This window comes from Haliotis rufescens, unplaced genomic scaffold (assembly GCF_023055435.1).
Source record: "Haliotis rufescens isolate VD_foot unplaced genomic scaffold, xgHalRufe1.0.p SCAF_11, whole genome shotgun sequence".
NCBI classification, from domain to species: domain Eukaryota; kingdom Metazoa; phylum Mollusca; class Gastropoda; order Lepetellida; family Haliotidae; genus Haliotis; species Haliotis rufescens.
This window is the reverse complement of record NW_025963791.1, coordinates 15,036,684-15,049,781: the sequence shown is the minus strand read 5'-3', so window position 1 is coordinate 15,049,781 and position 13,098 is coordinate 15,036,684. Positions and strand designations below refer to the sequence as shown.

Here is a 13,098-nt window from a genome sequence, read left to right as displayed (position 1 = left end):
TATGGTGTATTTATTTAGGCTTGTTGCTGACGGATGCCACTTCCTAGATTATCTTTAGGAGTCTATCTTGATGCAATAAGGGCCCCAAGGAGGATTTAATCTGAAAGAGAATTTTACAAACCTGTAGAGGTTATGAATTCTCTGATGAAATCCTCCTTGGGGCACGGCCACCTACCTCTCCACATTCCGTCAGCATTAGACATATGGAAAGTGATTTGGGTGAGAGTTGCTCCCCCTGGCGTAACGCGCCGTGGAGGGTGAGGCCCCGTAAGGGTGGTCGTATATCATACAAAAATGAAGTTTTTTGTGTGGTAACATTTTTATTAAGGAAAATGGTTACAACTATGTCATGTAGATTTTCTTGAGCAAGGAAAATGCAATAAGTGCTCCAAGGAGGATTTCATCAGAGAATTCATAACCTCTACAGGTTTGTAAAAATTAGAGCTATAACTGCCATGCCTGGTAAACTGTACTAGCTGGTGACCTGTTATTGCAAAGGACCAGTCATATGCCTAATTGACTTTTGTTATTAAGAATACATCAGAAAAGCACCTTGCTCAAATAAATAATTAGAGAAGACGAGCGGGGATGTCATGTGACTAAGAAAAATGCAACAATAAGGCGATGCTCATTTGGTAGAGTCACTGCCTACATTCTGTCCATTATTTCTTCCCCAAAATAGAATTTAACAACTGAAGTGAGCACTTTTTTTCAAATATTCATGTCCTTAATATAAAGTCAAATCTGTTGTAAATTGTGTTATGGATAAGCATGTGTAGGTTTGGTTTTTTATCTTAAGTTGCGTTCGTTGGCAGACAACAAATTACACCTTAAAATAATGTGTTCCTTGTCATAGCCCTCATGTTTAAAGTTAAAAAGTAAGGAGATCCCTTGATTCAAAGACTGTATCCATGATAGCATCAAACCTGAAGGACCCACCATAATTTTGAACACTGAGTAAGACCTGCAAAAATTGTTTTAATGCACAATGGATCTCAGTCCTTCATGTTCATTATTTGGATACTTTTGAAGAAATATTTTGAGTACATTTGTTTCAAGTAATGATTACTTGATACACAACCATCTTGGAAAAACAACTGTATTTAAACTGTGCTGTCTTTCAGTGTTTATGTTAATATAATTTCTCCAGATGAAGTGCGATGTCCAGAAGAAGTGTTAACGGGGATGACCTTGACCTGAGTCTGACAGGGTCTCAGATATCAAGTTCAGGGCGAAGACCTGGATCTGGGAGACAGTTAAAGAGACCCAATTCCTTGGTGGATATCAGGACTGCAAAGGTATGTACAATATATGTGAAAGAAAATGGCTGACTTGATTTATGCCATGGTCATTCATGTTACACCATATCACAACAAATTGAGTATGGGCCTTTATTATCTGAACATGCTTCAGTTTATTTCAAATCGTGTTCCTGCACATACCTACCATAAAACATAAATGCATAGCAAGCACTCAGTGAATGTTGTACCTTAGTGCTAGACTTAAGTGTTTCCTGTCTGGTCATGTTTTTTTGTTACACTTGTTTAATTGGTTATAAAAATCGGCAAACCCATATCTTTCTCCTCAGACACTTCTCATCCATGCAGTGAGAATTACCTGTCTTAGTGTTGTCTTTTGCTTTTTGATTGATGAGATATTGTTTCAATGGGATGTCTACTTTCATTTTACGTATGGGGTCGACATTCACAATAATTTAGTGGTGTGATAAATTTAGGAGTATTTGTATAGGGCTATTGTGACACTTTTCATGATCACATTCTAAAAATTATGGGCTACTTGTCATAACCATAATGTTAAACGTTTGAAAATTTAACAGTTTCCTCAATTCAAATACCAATGGGCAAACTTCAAGGAACCAAGGACCCTGCTTAATTTCCAACATTTCCAACTGATGATGGATAATATGATGATATTGATAGTAAGATCGCATGACAATATACAGTCAAACTTATGGTTGTCTCGAAGTATATGCTTGGTCCCTGCGTTTTTCTTCATCATTTTTGGTTGTGTCAAACTAAATAACTGAAAATATTTTCTCTTTCCCATCAGCTTTGACACAACAGTGTTTGACTATATATATAGTATGACTCTATGCTATCGTGGGCTCTAAATTATCATGGTATCATCACTAATCATACAAGTGTTATACACTCTGTATGAACAAGGAGAGCTAAGTGGCAAATTGACTATTTGGTGTATGGATATTGATTCAAATTTTATAAGAGAGACAATGTTATACATGTAAATATCGTATAAATTTTGTAAATATATTTAATGTATAAGTAAATTGTAAAGGGGTGCATCTGTTGATGACATTTATAGAAATACTATTGGATGTATTTATTATCTTATTTAACATGTGGTTATATGAATGTCTTTTATGAAAGGGTGTGGTCTGAGGAGGAGGAATGATGCAAGGGAGATAACTCTCATTAAGGAAGTGTATGTGTGTTATGAAAGTGCATGAATCGTATCGGTGAAGTTTACAGTTGAAAGTATAGAATGTTAGTTTGATTGTGTTGTGTATTGTCATAGTGGTTTAGGAATTATTGTGTGGCTGGTGTATCAGCCAACATGATTGATACACCAGATATTGCTCTACATGCCTGTAGTTTATCTTACCTTCACTGTCCTCATGATTATTTCATCAGTTCCCTTTTTTTGGTAGTATATGATACAATGTGCAAAACCTCATCAAATCTTGTTATGCTAAGAACTGTTTCCAAAACATCAAAGGGAATGACATCAGAACAAAAAAACAACATATTTGATGAAATCTTTAAGTAAACGAGCAATAGTTAGAGTCCTCTTGTACCATCTTAAGTATTACTTTTGCCATCTTTTTATAACCATCACATACCTCATATATATACTGGTATCATTTTGTGTGGATACATGAGCTCACCATACAATTTATACTTATATCGCGACATAATGCACGTATACTCCAGGGAGTTGTTACAGCTCTGATTTGTGTTCTCTGTTACAGACATCCAGCAGCAATGATGTGTTCCTCTCCGATAGGGACAAGAGGAAATCACCAAGAGGTAAAAAAACAGGAGACTCAGTGTCCACTCTCAATTAATTATGTGTTATATTGTATTGATATATTTTTTAACTTATCCTGCATTACTCAGTATTGCATTTACTGCTGTCTTTGACAGAGAGACGAACTGTGTGAGATCCAGCTGCTGAAGAAAGTTGTCCCAACCAGCTCAGGAGGCAGCGCCCTCTCACAGTCGGCACGTGACCCGGAAGTCATGACGTCACACCAAAATACATCCCTTGTATCCCTTGTGGAAATTAAAGCTTATTGTTTGTTTTTTATATTTTGCGTGTTTCTACATTCATTATATGCTGCTACATTGTTACCTGTTATGGGCCGTGACCTTAGGGTCTTCCCATTCATAAATTGTAACGTTTATCGCTCGTTTGTTGCTCACGTCACAGTAATTTACAGGCGCAATGTTGTTACCGCCATTTTGTTTTCTTTCCCGCCATTTTGGCCATTCACCACGTGGCCACGTAATTTCGTGTTCTGCGTTTTGAATTCTCTCTTTGGCTTGGGTAATACATTGCATCTATGTATGTTGTTTTGGTGTGCTTAAAGCCTTGCCTTTTCGCTACCTTTCAGCGTAATTGTTTCCTGATCTCATAAACTTCAATAAAATATAATGTTTTTAAATTACTTTATGCTTCCCGTACTCTGTGGTTTTGCCACATGGTTACGTGTTTGCTTAAGGCTATGCCTTTTCGCTACCTTTTAGCGTAATTGTTTGATCTCATAAACTTCAATAAAATATAATGTTTTTAAATTACTTTATGCTTCCCATACTTTGTGATTCGGCCACATGGTTATGTGTTTGCTTAAAGCTATGCTTTTCCGCTACCTTTTGGCGTCATTGTTTGATCTCATAAACTTCATTGAAATACAAAGTTTCTGAGTCACATTATGCTTCCCGCACTTTGTGGTTTTGCCACATAGTTATGTTTTGCTTAAATTCCAGATTTTCTGCCTCGCTGCACTTGTTGCCGCGGGAACAAATCTGGTCGGGGCCGCCCCTTTCTGCCGTGATTGTACGACGCCCTGTACTTTCACAAGGCAGTGCCGAGGTTGCAGTCATTCGTCGCTGTGATCCTTCAGCTCATGCGAGTATCCAGGACACACCTCGCTCAACGTGCTCGTCGACCCCCATCTACGTTGACGGCAGCAGCGCTCAGCGGAGCTGCGCAGTGCTCCAAACACCACCGGCGGCTCCGGCGCTCCCAACGTAGAGTCTGCCTCCCATGGCACGACATACGACCGTTCACGGTCTCCTACACCATCTTCGTTGACAACGCTGATGTCTCCAGCGCTCCCAGCGCCTCTGATGTCCCCGGCGCTCCCGGCGCCTTTGGCGATACCGGCGCCCGCATCCTCTGAGGTCTCCGGCGCCTCTGATGTCTCTGGCGCTCCCCGCGCCTCTGATGTCTCCGGGGCCTCTGGCGCCTCTGATGTCTCCGGCGCTCCCGGCGCCTCTGATGTCTTTGGCGCTCCCGGCGCTCCCGCCTCCCAGAGTCTGCCTCCCATGGCACGACATACGACCGTTCATGGTCTCCTACACCATCTTCGTCGACAACGCTGATGTCTCCAGCGCTCCCGGCGCTCACAGCGCCTCTGATGTCTCCGGCGCCTCTGAGATCTCTGATCTCAAGATCTTCGACGCCTCTAATGTCTCTGGTGCCTCTGACTACTCCGGCACCTCAAGAGTTACGGCGCTCCCGGCGCCTCCAGAGTTCTGGCGCCTATGATGTATCCGGCGCCTAAGATGACCTCCGGCGCCGAGATCAACAAGCTTTATCAAGCTCAGATCAACGAGCCGAGTATCTCATCCGATCTTCTGCTTCGGCTTAAGGGGCACCATCGGCAATCGCCTCCCCGGTGCCACTGCCCTCTTCTTCTCTTGCTGACGTCTCATAGCTGGTCACACGGAGAAGCATGGTGGCACAACTGTCGCCGCTCCTGTCGATACTCTCCCGTCGGTCTTCGTGACCGTGACTATCGTTCTACTTCCTGGGTGGAATCTTTTCAACCAATAGACAGTTGGTCTGATTAAACTTGCCCACTGAGATGTTATCCTTAATCCCGTCGTTTAAAGAGCTATGGTTCCAGAGAGATGACCTGCGGGTTTCCATCGAAATAGAGCGTCATGTGAACAGCGTCTGTATCAGATTCGACGATGACATCCACTTATAAAGAGTCTACTTCGTCGACATCACCCCACTGTGATACCCTACCCTAGCACCAGCGTTCCTGAAAGAGACTCTTCCTCGGCGCTCCCCGGGTTTTCCACCACGCCCATGGGGGTTCCGCGTTTTATCGCAAAACTCGGGTACACCACTTGTTCGTCTCTCACACAGTTCATTGAGGATTGTCTGTTTGTGGAGTTTGCACCTCAGTTCCGACTCCAATGCGGCTTTCTCGGCTACTGCGCAGAGTGATTTACATGTCACGTGTCAAGTACTCGAACTGTCAACAACTCCGACCGGAATTAGGTCAACTTACCATGGCAAGGTCTGCCATGTATTTCTACAGATTGGTTTCCATGTTTACCTGTACGCTTGGTGCAACCACTCAACCAGGCGCCTGTCGCAGTCCATCCATGCACAGATGTTGGAAACAATAGACCTCCTCTACCAACACAGCTGTCACGAGGAACCTTGTTTCATCAACCCTTCGCTATAAGAACGATAGCGCCTATAGGCGTTCAAGGGATGGAAAAGATCGCCTTCCTTCGTCCGGTTTGATCTTTTAGACTACGACACCTTCCTATCTTCCGCCTTGACTACCGGACACAGTGTCGATTGGCCGTCCCACTGACCCCTGTTGCATACCTGCCTCGTATCGTGTTGTAGTCCTCCATCGTCACCTCGATATAAGAACAGGAGTACTTATACGCCGCTTCAGGGATGATAACGATCTCATTACTTTGTGCAATGGACATATTGCCTCGACTTCATACTACCCGGTTACGTCGATGCCCCGGCGGTCGATTGTGAAGCTGGTTTACTTCGTCTACATGAGGTTGGTCCGCAGGCGATCACACCTTTTTCCGAATCGTACCGACGGTACGCAATCGCAGACCCCTGTTGCTGATTTCTCCATTTTGCAATCTTATAGACGACCTCATTTACCTTGACTTCCCGCTCTTCCACTGCCACCTTGTCAGTGGCTAGTGGCCCACACCAGCCCACATTGTGACCACCTGTGATCCGGAGATCAACACCATTGCCACAGCAACAGCCTCGAGATAAAGGCTTATCCTTATCCTTATGACGACGTCACCGTAGTGTGGTGTTTGAGGACCCAGGGTACTCGCCCCTCTCCCGGCGCTACAAACTCGACCGGCGCCCCCGAGAATCACGATCTCCGGCGTTCCAGGCGCCTCAAGCTCTTTCGACGCCTCACGCTCTCCGGCGCCTCTGGCCAGACTATGTCAAACGGTCGACACCCCAACCCTAGATCTGTTTGCCTCATATCTGAATGTTGCCAGCTGTCGTCTTCCATTCCACCAGTGCCGGATACGACCGCTGTGGCAGTCGAAGCCTTCCGTCGTTCCTGAGAAGGATTACGCGCGTACGCTTTTCCGACTCCGGTTCTCCCTCCCACAGTTCTTCAGAGATCCAGGCCACTCGACCCCTGCCATTGACTTTGGTCTTGCCTTATTGGCCAGCCAGAAGTTGGGTTATCGACCTCCGAAACATAGCCAGAGACAACCCCTGGAACTTCCGGTGTGGTCCAACCTTCTGCTCCATCCACACGGTCTGTTGCCACACCCTAATACTCGCATGTTATCGTCTGCACGCCTGACACAACTGCAGAAAGCTAAGGGTTTTTTGGCTAGAGCGACCAAGGCTATTGCTTCAGACCACCGTCCATCTACAGGGGGACTGTATGCTGATAAATGATGCTCGTTCCAGGCATTTTGTTCTGACAAACACCAGGATCCGATGACAGCGTCACCGCAGATCCTGGATCAGTTCCTTCTGTACTTGCGCAGCACCCGTCGGTTGAAGGGCTTTACCACCCCCACATACCTGGTCGCCATCTACTCCGTTCTGGCCATCCCGGACAATCGGAGAACGACGAAAATTCCCGATCTACGGGCCTGGCTGCGCTCGTTCAGTCTTGAAGACCTGAAGGCCAAGTTCAGACCGCCTGCGTTGGATCTGAATGTGGTCTTCAACGCCCTTCGAACCACTCCCCTCGTCTTCCTTCTACGACCTAAAGAAGAAGACGGGTGTTTCTACTGGTTTTGGTTACTGCCGCTCGAGTCCATGTACAGCACGCCCTCGACGTCTCCCGTGCCCGGTTCGAATGCGGTACCCAGGGCGCCGTTCATCATGGACCGTACTGGGACTTCAGCGTAAAGACTCAACTCCCAGGACAGCCTGATAGATCATTCTTTGTCCCCTCCCCCCTCGTCCATTGTGGGTGCCGAGGATGAGGAAGAGCGTCATTATGCCCAGTAAGGGCACTGAAGGTTATTCTACGACGATCTAAAGCCTGCCGCAAGTCTAGGAAACACCTTTTTCTGCCGGTCTCCCCTTCGTCGCAGTCGTTGGTCAGCCGGAATACTTTTCCCTGTGGCTCCGGGCGGTCATCCTTAAAGCTTATGGAGCCGCCGGATTGGACCCTCCCCCCAAAGGCTATCACCTGACACGAGATCAGGGCGATCGTATTTACACTGGTTCTTCACCGTATACTGTTCCATCCAGTCGTTCAGGGAAGCCTGTTCTTGGCGATCGGACACCGCCTTCACCAACCACTACTTCCGTGATGTAGCCTTGAAAGTTGTCGCCGGCGTTCACAGTTTTGGTCCCTAGTTGTAACCCAACAGGTCATCTATCACCGACGCCACTGATTCTCCGATACCCTGAGCGGGGCCTGTCGACCTCTCTGGTGTTTATCACACCAGACGAGACGGCTCTCTTGCGTTCCGCATTCGCTCTTAGGTCAGTTTTAGTTTTGGGTTACCCGACTCATTCTATTTCTGTCGCCTACCCGGGTTTTACTTTTTGCATCAACTCTCGTTTCCTGACGACAGGAATGGTAGTAGATGTGGACAGCGGCGCCAACGCCAACGCCGCTGCTTCTCTGATACCTGAGCGGTGCCCGTCGACCTCACCGGCGTTCCTTGCCTCCAGCCTAGAGGGCTCTCCTGCGTTTCGCATTCGCTCTTGGGATTGGTCGTAGATTTTGCCGCCGACGCCGCTGATTCTTCGATCCCCCGAGCGGTGCCCGTCGAACTCTCTGGTGTTTATCACCTCAGATTAGAGGGCTCTACTGCGTTTCGCTTTCACTCTTCGGTAAGTTCTATATTTTGGCTACACGCCTCATTGTATTTCGGTTACCTACTCGGGCGTTTCGTTTTTGCATCGACTCTTGTTTCCTGAAGACAGGAATGGTCGTAGATGTTCCGGTCATCACTTGTATGCGGTGCGGATTCATCAGACCTTGACGAGGGTTTATTATGGTTCACATCTGCAGGTATGCCCACCGGCCATGCCGTCTGATAAAGATGCAATACGGAGTAATGCAGGATAAGTTAAAAAATTTAGTAAAATCTAAATATTTTTTACATTTGTATACTTATCCTGCATTACGAAGTCTAAGTGCCCTCCCTTTCGCTATGCTACCTCCCCACGAAGTTTCAGATGTTATGTTTAAAGCAGTTATGTGTTTTGGTGTGACGTCATGACTTCCGGGTCACGTGCCGACTGTGAGAGGGCGCTGCCTCCTGAGCTGGTTGGGACAACTTTCTTCAGCAGCTGGATCTCACACAGTTCGTCTCTCTGTCAAAGACAGCAGTAAATGCAATACGGAGTAATGCAGGATAAGTATACAAATGTAAAAAATATTTAGATTTTACTAATTTGTGTATGACAGACTTAGGTAGCTGTCACAGTGGTAGAAACTAACCCCACTAGTCCTAATAATGATAAGATATAGTAAAACCCTAAAAAATGGCAGCTTTCTACTGGTCCTTCTGATATCTTAACAATTGGGCAGATTGGCAAGGACTACAGGATGAGTGCCAATTTCTACATGCTGTTTCATTGTATGTTGTGTGTGTCAGACTTGGGTAGCTGTCATTGGTATGTTGTGTATATGACAGACTTGGGTAGCTGTCATTGGTATGTTGTGTATATGACAGACTTGCGTAGCTGTCATTGTATGTTGTGTATATGACAGACTTGGGTAGCTCTCATTGTATGTTGAGTATGTGGCAGACTTGGGTAGCTGTCATTGGTATGTTGTGTATGTGGCAGACTTGGGTAGCTGTCATTGTATGTTGTGTATGTGGCAGACGTAGGTAGCTGACATTGTATGTTGTGGATGTGGCAGACTTGGGCAGCTGTCATTGGTATGTTGTGTATATGACAGACTTGGGTAGCTGCCATTGGTATGTTGTGGATGTGGCAGACTTGGGTAGCTGTCATTGGTATGTTGTGGATGTGGCAGACGTAGGTAGCTGTGACTGGTATGTTGTGGATGTGGCAGACGAAGGTAGCTGACATTGGTATGTTGTGGATGTGGCAGACTTGGGTAGCTGTCATTGTTATGTTGTGGATGTGGCAGAGGTAGGAAGCTGTCATTGTATGTTGTGTATATGACAGACTTGGGTAGCTGTCATTGGTATGTTGTGGATGTGGCAAACTTAGGTAGCTGTCATTGGTATGTTGTGGATGTGGCAGACTTGGGTAGCTGTCATTGGTATGTTGTGGATGTGGCAGACTTGGGTAGCTGTCATTGGTATGTTGTGGATGTGGCAGACTTGGGTAGCTCTCATTGGTATGTTGTGGATGTGGCAAACTTAGGTAGCTGTCATTGGTATGTTGTGGATGTGGCAGACTTGGGTAGCTGTCATTGGTATGTTGTGGATGTGGCAGACTTGGGTAGCTGTCATTGGTATGTTGTGGATGTGGCAGACTTGGGTAGCTGTAATTGGTAAGTTGTGGATGTGGCAGACTCGGGTAGCTGTCATTGGTATGTTGTGGATGTGGCGGACTTGGGTAGCTGTCATTGGTATGTACTTTCAGGACCACCAGCACCTGTCAGTGGGCGGGGCAGTGATGTCAGTGGAGTGGCCTCAAGCAGGATCTCCGGTCGCAAGAAGGATTCGTCTGCTAAAGAGCCCAATGTGTGAGTCTCCATTCTTTCACATGTTCATAAGTAACATAGTGATGATGTGGTGTTTCACGGCACAGGAAACTTGAGGCTTATTCCATATAGGGCCCAGTGTGTGAAACCCACCTTGTTGTCTACCTTTGTCATATTTTGTGCTTATTTTGCTACAAGCACTGTAAGACCCTTCCCACCCTTACATTGCATCAGCAGAACAGAGAAAAGAAATTCTTTGATATATGACAAACTTTGTGCATATGGTATAGCATGTTAGTTGTCTTGTAGACAAATTACTCATGTAGGTTTAACTATACATGATTGAACTTGGTTTGTCAGGTAAGTATACCGTCACAAGTAGTCTATCGATTATTTGTGTCAGCTATTGAAATAACATGGGTGACTTTTAAATAATTGGTGTGGGCTTGATTTGTCAGTTTATGCCTGAACGCAGTAATAATGTGAAGGTATTTTTCTGATGAGGAAGGGTTACAGAACCAAGCATATTTCTTTCTAAAATGTAATCTGATTGTTGGTTTAATTGTATATTTTAGGAAGGATGATTTCCTTGCCCTGTTTGAGTCCTCCCATCAGCCGAAGATCAAGAGGCCCGGCAGCACACCATCCAAGGTCAAGAAGCCTGGGGCCAGCTCAGTCAAGACAGCATGGGAACAGCAGGTGAGAATACCGGGCTGTCATGACATCTATGTCTGTGCCCTGTACTGGCATCATACATACCTGGGTTATACCACACCCATCTGCATCATCGGACAGCTGCTTATTGTCACACTTTGGTGCTGGTATATTTACCCTCGTTCTAATGTAGCTGTGTACGAGAATACGGCCTGTGCCAAATATGTTTCAGTCTACTTTCACAAACTTGCCTCTTGGCATGATTTTCAGCAGAGTTTTTTTGTGTTAATATGTGGACTATTATTAGCTAAGCTAACTGGTACAGACATAATTGTAGGCTTCAGAAAGACTGAGAATATGTCCTCATGACATTTACATAGCAATGTTGCAGGATATGTCTTTAAACCTAGTATTCACATAGCAGTGTTGCAGGATATGTCTTTAGACCTAGTATTCACATAGCAGTGTTGCAGGATATGTCTTTAGACCTAGTGTTCACATAGCAATGTTGCAGATATGTCTTTAGACCTAGTAATCACATAGCAGTGCTGCAGGATATGTCTTTAGACCTAGTATTCACATAGCAATGTTGCAGGATATGTCTTTAGACCTAGTATTCACATAGCAGTGTTGTAGGATATGTCTGTAGAACTGGTATTCACATAGCAGTGTCATGGGGTATGTCCTTAGACCTGATTTGTTGTAGGATATGCCTTTAGACTGGGTACTCACATAGTGCTGTCCTAGTACATTTCCTTAGACCTGGTATTCACATTGACAAGCATAGGGTTTCTGGGTACCTATTCTAACGCTGATTCCTCATGGTGGAAATGATTGGAAGTATATTGCATAAAATGTAAGTTTCTAAATCAAAAGTAACCATTAGTGCATCATGATTCAAGGTTGTGTTTTTGCCCCAATATATTTCCTGTTTAATGTGGTAAATGTTTCCAGCCCAGTAAGCCTGCTGTCCCGAGTGGTCGTACAGCCTCTGCCCGGTCGGAGGCAGTGGACACAGACAGGACTGAGCCACACAATATATTCCAGCCTGACACAGCAGACAGTAGTTCTGATGACTTGGATCAAATAGAGGACACCCTTTCTCGCTCCCTAAATAGACTGCAGAGTCTTCAAAATCAGTTGTCTGAGGCCAACAAGAACAATTCATCCTCTACGGATGACCCAGAAGTCCTTAACAGTCAACGTTCCAACAGATCCACCTCGAGGAAAAACATGAATAGTATTGTTAATAATATGACCGCCCAAGGGCATTCTACAAAAACAAGACCCTCTTTGTCTTCAATGGAAAACTCTTATCAGAATATCAAACCGAAAGCTCCCGTGAATCAAGTTCGTAAAGCTGCATCTAATCAAGTCGGTATGAATGTAGCTGAAGATTATATTCAAACATTGAATACTGCTGCTTTAAAGATACAGCGGTGGTTTCGTCGCCATCACAAACGGAAGATGGTGAGCGAGGCTGCGATGAGACGATTGTTTGACCAGAAACGACAGGAGCATGCTGAACTGAGACAGCAGGAGCTTGCCATGTCTACACAAGAAGTGGACGAGCAGCGTGCTGATGAGAGAAAGAAGCAGCGAGAGGAAAAGGCCCGGCAAGCCCGGCTACAGGCCATTCAGGTACTTTTGACCAAATTTGTATACAGTGTGTTCAGGGAGTCTCAGTTGAAGTATATGAAGCTTGAGTAGCAATCTTGACAAGATTTTCCAGAAAAGGAATTGAATCTTATGGTTCCATGTCAACACTGATTATGGCATTGTTTGCTTCTCTTTTGAAAGTTGATGTCCTGGAATCCTGAATTGTTCCTAATTCTGTTGAGGGCATAGGTTGCTAAGTGATCTAGGGCACCAAGACTTCAGGCGTTTCTTCCACTTTTAGCTGACACTGTGACATAAGTCTATTCTTGCAATGTACTGTTTACTAAAATTCAAATAATGTAACAGCTTATAGGCCTGGCATATCACTCTACATTCATTTCCAACTGTCATGTCCATGTCAGTTTCATATGTTCGATTGTCACTGACTGTCATTACACACCTGGTGGCACAGGTGACCCATTCGTCTAAGGTGCTGCAGTTTGCTGTGTCAAATTATGAACCTTGATTGTGAGTTTGAGTTTGGATCTGCCCTGATTATGTTTCTAGGTTTGTCAGCACCATACCCAAGATTGTGGTTGCATCACTTCAGGCTTTACTCCCACATCATTCTGACGCACTGCAATATAGCTGAGATACTTTTCAAAGCAGCATTAAGCCAT

The 13,098-nt window shown here is 45.0% G+C and overlaps 1 protein-coding gene across 1 annotated transcript in view; it reads left to right on the top strand.

The window, feature by feature from the left end:
• Positions 1-13,098, top strand: part of LOC124150889 (centrosomal protein of 131 kDa-like) — a 41,266-nt gene that overhangs the window by 7,423 nt on the left and 20,745 nt on the right. Inside the window, exons 2-6 of the mRNA XM_046523076.2 lie at positions 1,151-1,298; positions 3,011-3,068; positions 10,105-10,207; positions 10,741-10,864; positions 11,774-12,460. Coding sequence (XP_046379032.2) covers positions 1,161-1,298; positions 3,011-3,068; positions 10,105-10,207; positions 10,741-10,864; positions 11,774-12,460 — 1,110 coding nt within the window. The 5' untranslated portion in view covers positions 1,151-1,160. The remainder of the gene's footprint in view (positions 1-1,150; positions 1,299-3,010; positions 3,069-10,104; positions 10,208-10,740; positions 10,865-11,773; positions 12,461-13,098) is intronic.